At 35.3% G+C, this 18,726-nt stretch overlaps 1 protein-coding gene across 2 annotated transcripts in view; it reads right to left on the bottom strand.

Moving 5' to 3' along the window:
- MYO16 (myosin XVI) overlaps positions 1 to 18,726 on the bottom strand; it is a 345,270-nt gene that overhangs the window by 67,634 nt on the left and 258,910 nt on the right. For both annotated transcript variants that reach the window (XM_052705804.1, XM_052705803.1), the window contains exons 24-27: positions 13,550 to 13,625; positions 11,097 to 11,272; positions 7,030 to 7,110; positions 6,541 to 6,746 (exon numbers count right to left, since the gene is read on the bottom strand). In XM_052705804.1, the coding sequence (XP_052561764.1) occupies positions 6,541 to 6,746; positions 7,030 to 7,110; positions 11,097 to 11,272; positions 13,550 to 13,625 (539 nt within the window). The remainder of the gene's footprint in view (positions 1 to 6,540; positions 6,747 to 7,029; positions 7,111 to 11,096; positions 11,273 to 13,549; positions 13,626 to 18,726) is intronic.

Genomic DNA, 18,726 nt, shown 5'->3' with positions numbered 1-18,726 from the left:
TTACCAGAGGGACTGCTTCTTCCTTGGTTCTCTGGTTGCCAAGAAAGCAATTCCAAGTATATGTGGAAGAACACTGAGATAGAAACAGAATGCAAAATCAGAGTTAAGGGAAAGAGGAATAAAACTGATGTTCCATCTCGACGATTCTTTATTTCTTCTTTGCTTATTTTTTTCTCTTTTGTGCAATCAAATAACAGAAACACACTAAGTCCTTCTGAGATGGTTTACTAGTAACTCAGAAGAGGTAAATCAAGATTGTGAGGAGGGTTTTGGGGACCTGCTTAAACCATACAGGCAGAACAGTTACTCTGAAAGATCATCACTACCTATATGTCTTCTGTGAGAATTTCCGTTGTGCCCTCTGAACACCAGGAAAAGAAGTATCACTCTGGGTAATGGGGATTCTTCTGGCTCACAGTGTGTAACAATTAGACAAATTGTACTGCTGAAAAATCAGCATTTTCCAAGACATCTGAAGGTTGCTCCCTTCGGCTGTTGTATCAGTACTAGAACAAATTCTGCTCTCATTTACTGTAGAGTACAGCAGGGATAGTTCTGTAATCGATGATATTAAATAAATGCAACACCGGCCTAAGAAAAACAAAAACAAAAAAACCCCACAAACATCCACGGACTAATCTACATATCCCTTGCCTGGATTTTTTTTTGCTTTCAGATGTCTCCAGTATTAACCACCTACTATTATTCTGTCTGACTATGAAGTCTAGCTTCAGGAGGTCTCATTACAGATTCTTGTGCTGAAGATTAAATTCTAAAGAACATCAGGATGCAGTTAAGGAGAAAAAGGGTGCCATGAATATCTGAGTTGAGTGGAAAGAATTTAACAGCTGCAGAACCACAGAAAGAAAAAACAGCAGGAGGGTCACCGTGGCTTCTGACTGTGGGGCAGTTGGACTGCATTTATACAAGTTTGATGAGCACACAGACCAGTCAAAAGCAACTAATTATATTTTTCTAGGGACCAAAAGCACACAGTTATATTTAATTAATCAATGAATGCACAGAAGTGATTTTAAAGCTATACAGCAAAATTAATTTACCCGTGTGACAATTTGCCCCATAATTAGATAATTCAAAGTTCCTGCACAGTGCTATTAGCATAAACTAATGTGTTCACAGTTACTTGCTTAAAATGTTTATTTTAAAGATAGCTGTTTGTGTTAATTTAGTAGAGTTAACATTTTAATAGGTATTTCCTTTAAAGGCTTTCAACATATAAGGATTATTGGAGGGATTAGTGGTTGATAATATTTTCTTTTAACAGGTTTATTTCTGTGGCAGGTATTTAAGTGAAGTACTATATATAAATCCATGTCCATTATCTTTGTCATTAGAGGCTGTCAGCAAATTGTGTAGTACTCAAGATCTATTTTGATTGAAACAACAAAGTTCTGGAAACACTTGATATTATTTTTAACATTAAAAATTGATGTTATAACAATTCATGTTATTGTTTTAGGCACAGAGATTTGGGGATCCTCTTGGGATATGGCTCAAGCACCTTCAGTATTCATATTTGCACTCAAATGTTATTTTACTTATTTTTATAATTCATTTTTTAGGTATAACCTTGTACTGTGGTATTTTAGTATTCTGTGGAAGCATGATTAGAAATAGCAAGAGTTTTTAAATTCACAGATGTAAAATACACCTAAGTATTACAAGGATAACATGGAGGGTTAATTTATGATTTAATAGATGTTTAGTTAACTCTAAAGGATGAGAAATGTCAAATTCAGGCAGTGGAAGCTGAATGTCAGTCCAGAGGTACCAGGAGAGGCATATAATCTGGAAATGAAATAAACATTTAAAAAATCCACAAACATTTCTTTAAGTTAAAGAAAATGACTGGAACTGCCAGAACAGTTCAGCCACAATTGTGTTTGCTGGAGTCCTTTTATATTTATAGTTGCACAAGAAAATGAATCTAAATAAGAAAAAAAAAAAAAAAAAAAAGGTGGAAAAGACCCCCACCCCTAGCATACACACAGGAATGGAGAGAAAAAAATACCTTAAGATTCTCTTTGAAAAAATGCAAAAATATGATGTACTCTATTGCACAAAAAAATAAACTCCATGTAGGAAGTTCCACTAAGATTTATACATTCCAATACAATCTGACATATAAATAAAACTGAAAGATTTTTCATATTGGACACCACACATTCGGAAGCTACAAACTGTCAGCTGTAAAACTGACCACACCACCTTTACTTCCCTGTATCTGTGTATTTTATTACTGAGTTATACCTCACCACTCGAGGGACCCCTGTTCATGCCGGTCTTGCAGAACTCTAAGTACACGACAAACACAAATAATTCAGCTGACTTCACTGAAATGACATCAGAATTTACATCCAATTACAATTGCTTTACAAAATGAGGGCTGAATTATAAAGCTTAAAAGATGCCTGGAAAATGCTGAAATTTCTCCTTCTAAATAACAAAGCTAGACACCTCAACAACCATTGAGAAGTCTGATAAATTTTTCTCTTGTACTCATTTGTGTACTGTGTCAGTGAGCCCCAGAAACACCAACTGTTTTGTGACTGTGACATGTCCATTGTTAAGTAGGGATCTAGACACAAGACCTATGTGTGACACATGTACCTTGTTTTTAAGGTGGAAGATAGTTCATAAACTGTTCCTTGCCTCAGGAAATTAAAGCACTGGCAAAGCAAAGCACTGAGTATGGCTTAGAAATTTAATGAACCACATTAAAGAGGAAAAAAAAGAGGAAAAAACAATTTTATTTTTTAATCTAATTTAAAACATTAATGGTAGAGACAGTCATAGAGGATGGTACCAAAATAGAAGTGTTCACAATGAATGAAACAGAGAACCTTTGTGCCTCTTTTTTTACCTTTTTTTCCCCTCTTTTTTTACCGTGCCTGAACAGCTGCATTCTGCTTCACTGAACAAGAAATATAAGCTCAGTTCATTACCAGGGATGGATCCTTGATCACTATCAGTATTGTTAAAAATTTATATTCCAAATGGCTTTTACATGTCTTCCTCCAGCACCAAGTGAGGTGAATGACACAAAAGTCAGCCAGAATCCATTTTATTAATTGATGCAAAGAGATTAGGTCCTAGATATAAAACTTGTACAGCCAGGCTCTGCCTGTGTCACACGGTTATGAGTCCTCTTATTCTATTCTGTAGTAGAGAACATAATGAATATGCATTTCTTTTGCCACTGCACAGAACAGTAAAAAAAATAATAATAATAATTGCTGTGTTCCTACCAGAGTTCCGACTGGTTATCCTGGGTGGTATTAAATTCATTTTAAGTAAGATAAGAAAACGCTAAATGCTCGAAAGAAACAGCCACCTGCGGATAGCCATTTTTTTGACTTGGAGAGAGATGGTGCTGAATTGTTCTTTGTCAGTATTTAGTTCTCCCTGTTGACTACATATGGGTGGCACTCACTAGGCTTGACCTACATGGTTAATTTGAAGAAAGAGGACAGGAAAACGCCTCCCACCTCCAATCTCTGAATTACAACCCGTTTTGGTAGTTGTACACAAGTGTGAGAAAACATTAGAGCCCTGAGGAAGTTGCATGAACAGCTCCTACTTCTGTCATTATTTCATTGTTTTCCTTCTTCCAGGAAAATGATATTTAAGAATATTTTACCTGTTTACAATTTTGGCTGCTAATTGGAAACTGAACTCTTTCCAGTGTTGCTCTTGCTGCTTTCTTTCTTAAAAATAATTTCAAAATCTAGACCCTAGAGATATTAACTCTGATGATAAGAGCAAACTTTGTCAGCAGTTCAAAATGCATTCTATTTAAGGCTTTTTAGTTTAAAGCTAAGGCAAAGACTGATTTCTGACTCTCTACTCGAAGAGCTTTAGAAAGTGAGCCAACACTGCAGGCAAATTCAGCAGAAACACTGCAGCTGGAGTTGGCAAATCCTCTAAAATAACATATATCATTTTACAATTAACTTGGTGCTGCCTGTTTTTACAGTACTTAATAACATCTGACCTTATTAATTCCCATTTTTATTACATATTCATTGACAGTAACTGTCACAGCTTCCACTTAAGAACCAGAATTTCTACAGGATTTCTCTTCTGATCAGCAAACCTTGGTGATTGAGGGGTTCATCTAGCAGCTGTCAAGCTTCACTTTGATAATACCGAAGGAGAAGTCATAAGTCTAAAAAGGACAGCAATAGAAATAATGATTAAGCTTTGTAGCCAAGGAAGAAGTGCTCTTGCAGAATATGACCTTTCCTTAGCTCCTGTCTTTCCTTAGCTATCAGAAGAATTCAAATATGGGACTAGTCATATTAATCTCTAACAAAACATTAATAGAAATTTATTCAAATTCATCCAATTAAGAAAGCAATGGTTCTCTCTGTATAATTGATAGACTACACAGCTTTTCTGATATTCTTCCCCCTTCTCCCCTTCACCACAAAGGCTCCTAATTCAAACATTCTATCTTTTTATTAACTTGAAAAAAAAAAAAAAAAAAAAGGTTTTTAATTTGTCATTAATTAGCTTTTTTAACTCTGACCACATTACCAATAACGAAGACTCTAAACATTAACAGATGAAAACTGCCAGGAGGGTGAGGAAGGGTAGAAATTCATTGTCACTATGGAATTCAGGTTGGGATCTGGGCCACAAATCCTGTTTGATCTTATACAGTGCTTTTAGACCCCCATTAATATCCTTTACCTCTCAGGCCAGGTAAACCCAGGAGAACTGTATAGTACATGTAACACTAGAAAAACAAGATTTCCTTGCATCACCAGTACAGTACACTTTGCAGTTGAACAACACAGCTGCAACTCAGCCCACCTTAAGGATTTAATCCTCCAACACATGCTGAAGGTGAAATTCTTATAGTTACCCTATCACCATCACCAGTCTGGGGACTGCAACCTTTGTTTCTTTGGCTGAAATCATTCTTGGACTAGTAGTTCAAATGGTCATATCTATATTAAGTTAACAGGCCTTGAGTTTTACATACATAGGTCTATTCTCCCTTCCCTTCGGGCCACAAAATTGAACTGCTTGTTATAATCCCTCAAATGCGAAGAAAGTTCTCTCCTATAAAAGAGAAAACGTCCATGAAAATCAAGAGACCTTACTTGTATTTAGTATTTACAGACAAGCACTGAACACAGATGATAGAATAAAGGAAAAAATATTTAGATTTCAACTTCTTAGGAAGGATTGAAGATAATATTAAGGTACAGGCAAATTTCACTATACTGAGGTGCATCAATAATTGAATTAAGAGAGGCAAGTTGCTTATTTTCATTATTTCCCTCTGTGTTGTTCTGTATTCCTCTGCAAGGACAGTAATTCTTTTGCCCTTGAGGCAAGCCAAGGGGAGAGTAAATATTTTCAGAGAGGATGAACACGTCTCTGAGACATGTGAGAGTAGCCCTGAGAAGCAGGACTTGGTTGATGGAACAGCAACTTGAGCTGGATAATGAGCACTTGCAGAAGAAAAAAATGCATGAATTCTAAGTGTCACAGCAGTGTGAGGGAGGTGACTCTTCCCCTTTGCTTTGCTCTTGAGACCCCCATTTGCAGTACAAGAAGGACATAGAGTTGTCAAGAGTAGGTCCAAGAGGGCCATGAGGATGATTAGAGGGCCGGACAATCTCTTCTGTGCAAACAGACTGAGAGAGCTGGGGTTGTTCAGCCTGGAGTAAGGAAGGCTCTAGGAAGACGTCATTGTGGCCTTCCAATACTTAAAGGAAGCTTAAGGGAAAACTGAAGAGGAACTCTTTATCAGGGCAAAAAAGAGGTCCCATGACAGAGGAGAAGTAGGATGTTTTTAAGGTCCTTTCCAACTCAAGTCATTATACGATTCTATGTGCACTAAGTTTCATAACATATATTCTTTGCATAAGTCGGTACTTTCCAATTGTTGAAGTATTAGAGAGCGTAAGTGAGCCAAAAACAAAAACAAAAACAAAACTGAAACAGGCATGAGGAAAGAGTTTGTCTTCACCCAGAAACTGTGACCTAAGTCTCTCATTCATTCTACCTTAATTTAAAATGTCAATTATAACAATAATAAAAACTGAGTTTTCCACTAATTTCTGACAATAATAAAAATGAAGTTCTGGTATGAGCATCTTTCACTCATAAACATGCAGAAGCAAATCCTAACACATGAAATACAAACACTAAACCAGTGACAGCTATACTGATAAACTGAAAAAAGGAAACTATTTCTCCTGTTAATTGGGACTTTGGGACAATATGCAATTTTATATATCACGTAAGTAGTATAAATTATAAAAATGAAACTATTGCATGAAATTGTCTTTTTCACATTGAATACATTTTTATGATATTTATAAATGCATTTCCATGAAGTTCATCATTCCTCCCTTAAAAGTAACAATCCTAGCTAGCAGATACGATTTTTCTGTGAAATCTGACAGACCCATCAACAAAACAACACCGCAAGCGCTACCAGAACATGACAGAAGGCTTTGTACTGTAGGTAAGAAAAAGCTTTTATAAAACTTAATTTACCTTGACAAGAAGTCTGTGAAAGAGAAACGAAAGGGATATCCGTATCGTATGATTTTGACCATGTCTAGGACACCAATATACTGCAGTTGAGCAGACACATAAAAATTGTCAAAAGTATCCGGCAACTTGGAGTTGTTAGGCTTTATACAGTGAATAGAATGTGGCGTGCAGTTCTGTAGCTTCCCAATAATATCTGTGAGTGATTTCTGTGGCAAAAAATAAACAAACAACACAAAAGAGGTATCAATCATTACTGTGCAGGAAAGGCAACTGCACAAAACATATGCTCTTGTAACTCTTTAAAATAAGTTATGTCACAGCCATGTAAGTGGCTTACTCATGAATATGATTTTTTCTGCCACTGTAATCTGTAGAGACTAATTCTGCCTTTTTTGGTTGTCGTTATTGATGTTGTTTTGGTTTGTGTTTTTGTTTGCTTGTTTGTTTTTTGTTTGTTTTATTATTTCTGTCCAGAAAATGTTTACTAACCCTGAGTTGTACTGCCACAGTGGTTGGGCCCCCTCGTTCCAGTTTCTGAAGAAATGAGGATGTCCCCTTCTTTTTCAACAGCTGTGGGAAAGAAAAGCACACAACGGCATCTTTAACTCAAGATGGGCACTAACAATTTGCTTTCATTATTACACAAGTTGATAACAAAGGCAAACATTTGCATAAAGAGTATGCCATTTACAATGATTTGGTTTTCAGAAACAATTGGGAAAGAGGATAAAAATCTGCCTGAGGAGGTATGACTAACAATAAAATTCTGATTTCAGAAGCAGCTGCATACCACTGTAAAGATAATATTCCTTTTCTGAATAATTGAGCAAAGCCATACGGCTTGGAATTCTACTGTTGAAGCAGGACTTGTGCAGGTACCATCCCATATAGTCTGTATGTCTACAATTCTGTAACTCTGAAAAGTTTCCTTATGTCTTTGGCAGATGTTTAAGTGGCTAAATGCAAGCATGGGTAATTAGAAAATGTTGAAGGCAAATCAATAATATGAATATTTTAAAAAAGCTCTCTTCTTTTCCTGTATGAGTGAATGCAGTTTAACTTTTGTTAAAGTAATTTTCACCTATGTTTGCCATAAGTTATCAGTAACTGCATATCATGCTAGAACTAATGTTATCCTTCCCATGCATCAGAACTGGCAATAGAGAATGAATTTATTTTATACTGTTCTACTTCCTATCTTTGAGGGAAAAAAAGGAAATAAAAAACCTAAAATATATCCCATTATCTTTTTTGTTAAAGTTTTTACAGAAAGACTGGGAAACTACTTCATTCTACGATTTGGCCAAGATCTTCGATTCAAACGTCTGTATCAAGGCTTTTAACTTTTCTTTTTATTGCCTTTCTTGAGTCCACTTATACCATAAAACTCACTTTCAATCAGGTCAGTACATTCTGGCCCACTCCTGCAATTTTCCTATTGCTTTAAAGAAGGGTCTATTTCCACACTTTGGCCTTCCACAGCCAATTTCCATTAAAAATATTGCAGCATTAGCAATTCTCTATTCACTTTGCTAGATTCTGGAGATCTTTATTATTTCAAATTTTACTTAATAGGATGCAGTAAGATTTTAAAGGCAGAACAGAAAAGTGAGCTATTTGCTATAGGTTTTTTTCATTAAAAACAACAACAACAACAACAAAAACACTAGCCTTACTATGATATTTCTTAGTTAATGTTTACAAAATGTTTTAAGAATATAACTAAAAATTACCCCTGTACTCACCCATTTCTCCCAACAAATTAAGTCACTAGCCCTAGACCATTAACTGAGTTAGTGGAAGAGCCAGGAAAATAGCTCTGGATGCTAAATTTTTTGCCAGCTGTCCTGTTTTGCATACACTTCCCACGGGAAAGAGACATTTTGTTCAGTATGAGAGATAGAAAAGAAAGGAAGCAAAGCAAGAACCAAAAATGAATTTAATTCAATCTCCTTGGACATCTCTAGGTATGGCTAAAGAGCAAGACTACATCACCACAGCTGCACTTCTTTGTACTCTTGAATATACAGCTTTAAGATGGAAAATATTATACCTCTAATCTACAAAAATAATGTATATGTAAAAAGCTCCTCAATGTCTGTTAAGAAGCCAAAGCCTTCTAAAAATCTCTCTTTACAAGCACAATATTTAAAAGCTTTAACCAGAAGGCATAACAAAAGTTTTGCAACAGACAAGCTCTTCAACAGTCAATGAAGCAAAGTGATCATAAGGAAGAGCAGTGAAAAGTCAGTGATGATAAGGGCCTTTTGATAGTGACGTAGATTCATGTGACTCAGCTAACACTATGTGAACTGTGAAGCCCACTGGCTCTTCCAAAGGAAGTGAGAGGAAAGCAGCACCATACATTAAGAAAAGATTACAGAGAAACTAGGGAGCAAGAGATGATGTCAGCAAAAGAGAGTTGTGAGAGTATTAATGAAAATATTTTTTCTTTTATGTGAAAAGGAAATACAGCCTTCATGCATCACAGAGACTTGAGAACCCTATTCCTACAAGTCCTTCTGTGCTCCAGAATTATGACCAGCTTTTGGTCTACCAGCTTTCATGTCTATTTTGGGATGGATTCACTGTTCTGTTGGATCCTGCTACAAGAAGAGTGTTGAGTTCAGCGAGGTAGCCCTCTCTTACCTCTGACAACATGTTCCAAAACAATGAAAAAGTCACCCGTCAAATCTGAGAGGTCTAACAGTAGGTATATATATGGCCATCTGCAGAGAAATCTGTGATTATATAACCTAACAAATTGCTAGGATGGCAGATGAGAAGCTGAAAGGACAAGGAAATCGTAACAAACTCCTATGTGACCTCTGGACCTAGATGTGACCTTCTCTTCCCTGGATATTAAGAAGTCTAGAATACTCACACACAGCAGCATGAAAACCTACCATTTTATATTTTACCATTTTATAACACACACTATGGAATGTACTATATGTATCTGTCTCAGATTTCAGCTATAAAAGGAATAACATCCTCTGGTTTATAATTCTTGTCTTAATGTCCCTCTTCCATTTACTTCCTCTCTTTTTTTTCTTTTTTCTTTTTTTCCTTTGCTGCCTTTTCCCTCAGGATAAAATCCAATAAAAATACCGTAGTTACGATTTTCCAAAATGTGGTCATTTCAATTCTAAGCTAATGAAAAAATGCCTGTTACATTGCATTTTCAATTACAGTAAGAATAACAGCAACAAAACAATAACATCATTTTTAGCTTATCACAGTGGATTTTCAAGGCTATGCAGGTGAAGGGAAGAAATTATGAGACAGGACAGTTATAGATGTGGACTTGATCCACAAAAGAAATTAAGCACTTACCTACTTCTAGCTCCTTCATCAGGTGTCTATTCCAAAAAAGCAGTAGTGTTGGCACTGGAACTACTTAGATATATTATGCCCTGCTTCAGTCATCCAGGACTGCATACTACCTAGCCTAAATTTGGCCAATTTAGTATCTACACACTAAGTTGTGTACTGTCTTACTTGTGTAGTTCATCTCAAAGCCCACCTTCAGGACACCAAGCAATCCTTGCCTCTGTGGGCAGATGAAGGATGAAGGTCTCAACCACCTTCCATCTAACACCCAATAGTTTAAACCATTCTCACTGAATCTGGAAGATCTGACTTAATTTATTGTGCTTCCCAAAGGAATTTGAATACTTTATCTCACTCTCAAGAGAGTAACTCCTGGTTAAAAGCTATTTTGGACTGGTGAAAAGCCTCAGTTTCAGAGGACCCAGCTGCATGGTGTTTCTCTCAGCTTCATTAGGTTTCTAACTTGGACATGCCTTTCATGCTTCCTTCCACATATGGGACTAGGATCTTTTTCAAAAGCTTAGGAAACTTCCTTTAGGAAGCTGTTACTATGGCAGAAAGGCACCTAAATGCACCTTGTGATGCCTCAGCTGTTTGCTAAATATATTCTCAAACCAGCACCATTCACTTCAACTTCTGTTTTCCACTGAGATTACTGACAAGAACAGTAGACAAGAATTACAGTACTGTCAGCAGTAAGGCTGTGAGGAAACTCCCATCGCTATTTTGTGGAAGTGCTTGCATAAAGCCCTCTAAAAGACACATGAGAGCAAGCTCCTTAATCCCATGGTAGAATCAACTTTGTGCAGCTGTAAGCCAAAAATAAAGTTGCACAATTGAAGAAGCCTGGCAAGGCAGCTGGTACATCGAGGAAACTACTTACTTTGTTTCTAGAAGGAGGAATTCCAAAACTTTATCAAGAATGGACTCTGCAAACCATGTGATTTCTCCTCAAAAGAGAGATGTCGCATGTGACATTAACAACTACATTTTTAGTACCCTACCAAAGTTTAGTTTCTTTGTTATTCTTTTTAAATTTTGCAGCTGACTTAACTAGCAGAAAAAGAGGCAAGTTCAGAAATTTACACGTTTGATTTGTAGAAACATGCAAGTTTGATCTGTTTTTGAATCCTCTGAAATATTTATACGCAATTAACTATATAAACTAACAATTTACAGAGTTCATCTTCATACAAAACCACAGAACAGTCATAAATTCCTACCTTGCTGAGCTCCACATATTTCTTTGTTTCTCCACCTGCACAGGCTACTGATGTTTTTTTATTCAGCAGTGCTGCTTTACATCCTTTGAACTTAAGGGAATGATATGGAGGAACAAGTGATCCAGTCTGTGTCAGTTTGGACTGGAACAATTGATTGATGACTACATTTTCGCTGGCTAGAAAAAAAGAACAAATTAATGCATGAAAATAAAATACAGTTTAAAAACCATACACATAAAGGAAGGAAAAATATGCATCCAGTAACAGACAATTAAAAAAATAAATGTAAAATGAACGGACATCCCAAAAACTATTATTTTATGCACTAACAGTTACCAAAAAACATTCAGTACCTGAGAATGTTAGTCATCAGTAACATTCTTTTTAAACCTATTTAGGTTCTATTCTGAACAAAATAGGACAGAAAACAAAACCTCCTAGGCTATGATCTGTCCAAACTTAATTACTTATGTTATAATCGCATTTGACTTTTGTTCCATTACTGACTACTAATATATCTATCTATTAAAGCAATGTAAGAGACACATGATGCACTATTTATCTAACAAGTAGCATTTAAAAATGATCAAGGCACTTGGCAGCAGTCAATTCTGGACAGCCATTGCACTAAAGAAAAACAATTATGTAAAATATAACATAGAAATAGATTTAAAAAAAAAAGGCTAGATGAAGGACAGAACTACAGCAAGCTAAGTTCATGTTTCTCTGCATCAAAATCACATTGATCACATCAAAATATTAAAAAAATAATAATGCCATACATATTTTTGATGCAGTGTGATAACTAGCACAGAACAAATTACTTTCAAGAGATGTTTTTAAACTAAAACTGTGAATCTTAGGACAGATCGAATGTTTCATAATAATTCCAGATAATGAATAAATGGAATAAAGATCATTAAAAATGCCATTAAGTTTAGCATAACATGTAGAAATCTTCAGTTTACCATTTAATAGCTGAGTAAAGATATATTTACTAGATGTTTACATATAGTAGATTTGGTTCTTCTTTTCTGTGGGGATTATTATTGCTGACTTAACACCAGTAATAAAGTTATGAGAAAGATACTAAAGCAGATACTTGAATAAATTTCAGCATTATCGGTGGACATAGTCCATTTCTTCAATATGGACAAATGTAATACGTAGCATTAGGAAAGACATTAAAATTTTGCCCTTCAAATCAAAACAGATAAAACCTGCATTAATAGTATCTCCTGGTTCATCTACAGGACATGTATGTCCCACCTTCGAACATATATATGAAAATGACTTCAATGTTGTTAGTGTATTTAAAGGTTTTTAGCTGAGTAAGGAAACCAAATTCAATGAAAAACAAAAGAAGAAAGCATTTAAGTTATACATCTATATAACTTATGCGATTGACACAAAAGGAAAAACGTCATTGACAATCAATAGTTTCAAGTTCCAAAAGCCTAAGTCAGTTAAAAAAGAAGGAATGTAGCCTTCTTTTAAGTCACTTAGATCCTTCTAAATATTCTGCTTTCAGAATTTATCCATTAATTATATTTATTATTATTTGACTTGTTAATTATATATACTCACTCGCTGCAAATCAAATATTTTATATGCAATCCAATTCTCAATTCTTCCCTTTTAACAGCTGCATAGATTATTAAACAAAATAGCAAAGATAATGCAAAAAGAAACTGTTTGAGAGAATGGAAGAATGCTCTCTTGTAGAATACACTGGAAATTGATGATAAAACTTCTTGTGCTATTTGGTAGATAATCATATAAATTCCAATAGTGAGAACAGGAACTATAATCAATAGGATTATATTCAAGATTAATTATTTTCTTTCTTTTCTAATCCTTCATGTATACTATTTGCCTTCGAAAAACATCAATTATTTTACCAGAGAGCTTAGTTTCACAGTAAAATTGCTAAAAAACAATACTGTAACAGCACGGCTGATTTGAAAGACAAATCTTTCTTCCAAAAGATCTCAATTTTTATTGAAAGAAATACAAATATGTAAGATATTAAGGGAAGACTGCACTAGTTGGAACAAAGACAAATAGCATCTCAGGGTGTATTGACATTTCCCTGAGGAAAATGTTGTTTTTCTTCCCTGAAAAAGTAAATGAATTAGGGTTTTTAATTATCCAATTATGAATCATTAATTAATAAATGGAGATGCATTATTAGGCATAATTATACAGTATGCACATGGAAAGGTATTTAATTATGTATTTCAATGAACATTTGTATCTATTCACTGGAAAACAAGAATGCTCAGATGATGCTGCTTCTAAAAACGATACTCAAGCAGTGAAGATAAGGATGACTTTTTTTTTTTATTGGAAATAAAAATATGTATGGACTATCATAAAAAAATGAAAATCAAAGTCCAGGTTTAACATCTTCATTTCTAACAACAACAGCAACCACAAAACAGTTTACTTACTTTTCATTACAAATATGAGATTCTGTGAAAGGGAATCTTTATTTTTTTCTACCGCACCAGCAATTTCGTAAGTAACCTATAATAAAACATTGTGACATCATTAGTAATGATTACCGCACCTATTAGAAATATTACAGCAGTAGAAATGAAGCTGCGGGTTTTTTTCCACTCAACAGTTAAAGTCTGGCACCAGGTAATGTCTTTCAGTCCTTTCTTAATAACAATACTAACCAGAAGAACTGGTTGCTGAACATAGTGTCTCTGTGAGAAATTTCATCAGATTGATTCCAACACACTTTCACAATGCAAGGCTGAATCAGAAGTGTATAGAAAACAGTAACATAAACATTACTTTCCCCATAGGATGGAGGGCATCAGTCCTAGCCCATCATGTTCACACCAATCCTAGCAGACACTCCTGGAGCAATCTGACTCCCAGTTTACAATCACAACATGCTCTAGTCATTTATACTGCTTCTGGATGCAACTTCAGTCTATAGGTTATGTAAAAATTCCATTTACCCTTCTAACAGCTATGTACATAAGGACTTTGGAAGACATCAGCTGACTGATGTAATAATTTCTAGAGCAGACTGTCGAAGTGTGTCTCCATCTGTCATCTGAATGCAGATAAAATAACGTATGTGTTTGGTGCTCCGAAGTGAACAAAACCCAATGCTCTAGACAGACTTCCTGAAGGTACATCCAAAACAATTATGTATGTCCAAGTGTATGTTTTAATATTGAGCCTACCACAGCTCCTACTATACAGAATAGCACTGAGACTGAAATGCAGACACTGAGTCTGAAATGCCAGTTAAAACTTTTACATCACTATTATCTGATTTCTTTGCTCTCATCTTTCCAAATATAAACTTATTTTGTTTAAAGTAACAACATTTTACAACACAGAAGGATTAAAATAAAAGAGTGAAACAGAATTTTCATATCAATAATCTGTGATTATGTTTTACATCTTGGCTGGTAGGGCAACCAATACTACATCAACTTTGGGCACAATTTTAAAAGTCAACTGTACTACCAAAGTTCTTTTTTGAAAACTAGATCAACTACAAATGATGGGATTTATCTCACCTTATGTAAGTATGGGTGAGTACAACTCAGACACACATGACTTCTGTATATATGCAGGAAAAAGGTGTTATATATCATGACTCATCTGCCCTATTTTTCAAGGGGATGCATTCCATTCTAGCAAGAGCTTATTCCCAACCACTGTGAGTGTACATTAGATGGCCAGCCCCGATATGCAAGTCTCCAGCTGCAGCTGAGGACACTTAGCTAAATGAAGCAGATACACAGAGTCTAATGGCTACAATCCTTCAACACACCTAAATTCCACCAACAAACCATGATGATGCCCAGCTTTTATCTGACTGGTCTGTAAAAGAAAAGCAAGGATTGGACTTGCTAGACTTCAAGTTCAGCACTCAGAGAGAGTTAAGTGTCTAAATCAAACCGTTCCTTGAACAGGAGATGATCTAGAACTAGTTGACAGGAAATAAGTATGCAATTCCACCTGGAATTGTAGTCATTTAATTTGGCATTGTAGAAAGATGTCTACTGCCACCCAGACCTGGGCTGCCCTTAACTCCTTCTTACAACCACTCTTTCAAGAAAACCGACTTCTTGTCATTTATTCCTGGTGTTTTTATTCATTTATTTATTTATTTGTTTATTTATTTAGTATGGTCAACAATTGTGTTTACTAATATTATAGATGCTACTCTTCAGAAAACATGACAGAAACACCCAATTCATAGGGCAGATTCAAGGCAACCTAACTACAAAGCTTAGAGCTTCTTCAAGGCCTGCTACCTCACTGACAACAAAAATCAGCCCATGTGACAGGGAAATGCACACTTTGCCAGTTCTGCTAAACCTACATAGTGAATTTCAGTACCTTCTGCTGACTGAGGTGGAACATAGTTTCTTGCCTCACAAGGCAATTTTGTTAGCTTGAGAGGACAGGCTGACAGAAGCTGTTTCTCCTCTTTATGTTGAGACCTGGCATATTAGTTACATTTCTAAAATTCTCCTGGATCATATTCTGTTAATTTAGAATTCTGTGCTGTATGCACGCATAGCTTTAACTTAGGGAAGGTTTTCCTTCTCATCATTCAAACTCTAACATCACCCCTATCCTGGAGCTTGGTGTACTTACTTGTGTCCCCTCAGGTTCAGGCTGTGACAGTACCTAAACCAGTGCTTCCTGTTTCTGGGATGAAAGCTCTCATCATTACACTACTACATGAAGAACAAGTACTATTTCATAACTTTCTGAATGAAAGGGAAATTTTACAGAAAGCTTACTTCTGCAAAATAGATGGGTGTTTGGTATCTTTTTATGTGGATAGCAGAAAGAAGCTGGTTAATTCACAGAGTTTAGAAACAAACTCTGGCTTGCACAATAGTAGAATCCAAAGATAATTTTGATGTTAAACAGAAAAAATGACCTACTGACAGTAGTATCACCAGGAGTAGGTAGATACTTGATGAGAATTTCTTAAAATAGTTTGTTTTTCTTTAGCTTGGGATCATGTTTTTAACTAAAATCTGTTTTAAATTTTACTGAATCTATGTCCCTTAGGTATTTGGGGAATTTTTATCCCTGTATATTTAATAAAGCTGTAAATTTATAATAAAGATAAGTAACACTAATCAGTTCATTAATTTTCTTTTCCATTGGGTCATTTGACAATTATGTAATGCTATCTCACTCATGAAAAAGATTATATGACTTATTATGAGTATAATCTGTTATACTTAGCAATTGTCAGATGATGTAATTAGTATGGCATCTGCCATGGAAAAAGTATAACAATAGATTACATTAATTTCCATGATGGTTCCAATAATATATAATTTTTAACCGTATCTCATAAGAACATACAACATAGTAAACTATTAGAATAATTTAAGTACATTATTAAATGTTTTCAGTGTACTTAAACTAAATGTTCTGCAATATTGGTCCATAAAAGATAATTAACAAATTAAATTCATAACGCCGGTTCCTAATTAAGCATCTTAGGCTTTGACTGAATTAGAAGAAGAGAATTACTATTGATGGGAAGAGTAGGTAAGTATAGCAGTGGGAGATAATACATTATGATTAAATGTGTACACTGAAATGGAGAAAGTTCAGTACTGGGAGTAGTATAATACATCACCAACTTCTAGAACTACATTCATAAGACATCTCTCTTAACACATATAAAGCATAAATGTTAACAGGATTCCCTCCCACAAAGACATTGCTAACTCTCTGTAACTTTCCCATAGTAAACTGGTAAATTAATTCACTGCCTAAGGACATGAAAAGTGACTCAATGAAACGGCACTCGAAAGTTCAGTATTTGTTAATTCCACAAAAGAGAAAAAGAAGGCCTCTCCACAGTGCCTATTTTGTTAGCGTTATCCTGGCCCCCTCAGACACACCAATATACAGAGGAACTCTGCCTAAAGCACGTGTATTTCCTCCACTTATTTCCCATTGGTTTTCTGAAGTAAACGTGGCCAAAACTCTGCACTAATTAGCACTCAAGCCCAGTGTATAGCTATTTTGAGGAAGAAAAATCCCAAACAAATGCTATATGATTCAGGTAGGAATTGTGCACTAGCTTAGCTCATAGCTCTGGTATTATAAAATACACTCCTTATTCCCACTTCTATTTATTGTAACTGTTCTGTCTTGCTCTATATGATGAACATTTCAGAGTAGACCGAAGGTAACCAAAGGTAACAAGGTCTTCAGATAATATCTGAACCTGTTGCTTTTATTATAAAGAGCGCACAGCTCTATGTTGTTTTGTTTCAGTAAAACATTAAAAAAAGAAAGGGATTGGATTTGTTTCCCTACTTAAGATTAGAAAGGAAGAGAGCTTAAACTAAGCATACTGGTAGTGGGGAGGTCAAAAAATCATTTAGTTCTGTACATTCAGGGTAAAATACTGAGTAATACTTCTAGTATTACTAGTGATAGTATTCAAGAACTTGAATCTATCATTTTTCTTAGGATCACTGGGCTTCTCACCCTCCCAAAACAAGTCTTGGAAAGCAATTAGTAAATATTTTTTAAACATTCTATAAAGTCTTATTCTAACATTCAGATATAAATAGTATAATATTAAAACTAGAAGGTATTTAGAAAGCAAAGGGGAGAGATGGTGTTTTTTTATTATTTTTTTTATTAAGCTGAGCCTCTAAATGAGTGTCCAAAATCAAGTCTACTTAAGGAAAGAGAAAGAGAAGGAGAGAAAATGAAGGGAGGGAGGGAGGAAAGGAGTGAGAAGGGAGGGAGAGGGAGAGATGGAGGGAGAGAGGGAGCAAGAAGAAACAGAGAAAGAGAGGGGAAAATGTGCAACTATCTTGTCTGTGTGAAAAAGCGAATCTTGGTCAAATAACCTTTATAGGCTTTGGTATAGCTTAGACGAGACTGATTTGATTGTTATGTCTGGGGATTCAGCCTGAGGAAAAAAAATAGAGAAAATAAAAGCATCCTTATTGATTAATCCATCTCCTTTTGTTTTTTGATTTAGAGGTTCAGTTTCAGAGTCTGCCTGGGATATATAAGGCATTTCAGAGACAACTGCATTGGTGAAGGTGAGCTGACAGCTGAGAGGTATTTTTGAAATGTGCATTGCTGAGAAATGGCACAGACATTGATCTGCACTTAAAGGACATTATGTGTACTCTTTATAGAGCAAAGAAGTTGGTCTTTTGGTCTGAACAATTTATTATGGTACTAAAAGTCAAAACAGCAGCAAGGAAATAGTGACATGGGGCTTACCAGATTTGTTGATGCAAGTATAAATTTAACTGCATAAAGCTTAAATCATGACACATTATTCAGATTACAAGAACAATGAAATTGCTCATTACCTCAGACAGTGATATGTTAAATGTCACTACAGGTAAAGCTGTGTCTCTTGGCCTTGTGATAAGATAATACATTTTTGGTTTACTTATTAGCATATTGATTCTTCCCTTAATAATAATAACAACAACAATTTTGAGTTGCCAAGAAAATTCCAGTGATGGAATGTTATTCTTTAAAAATTGAGACTATCAGTAAGGCTGAGATTTCAGAGGCGTATGAAAGCTCTATATGAAGCTCTATATTACGTGAGTGCAAATATTAATGTTATCAAGAA

The sequence above is a fragment of the Tympanuchus pallidicinctus genome, unplaced genomic scaffold (genome assembly GCF_026119805.1).
Source record: "Tympanuchus pallidicinctus isolate F22 unplaced genomic scaffold, pur_lepc_1.0 scaffold6, whole genome shotgun sequence".
NCBI classification, from domain to species: Eukaryota; Metazoa; Chordata; class Aves; order Galliformes; family Phasianidae; genus Tympanuchus; species Tympanuchus pallidicinctus.
The sequence above is the reverse complement of the archived record's forward strand: the minus strand, read 5'-3'. Positions and strand labels throughout refer to the sequence as shown.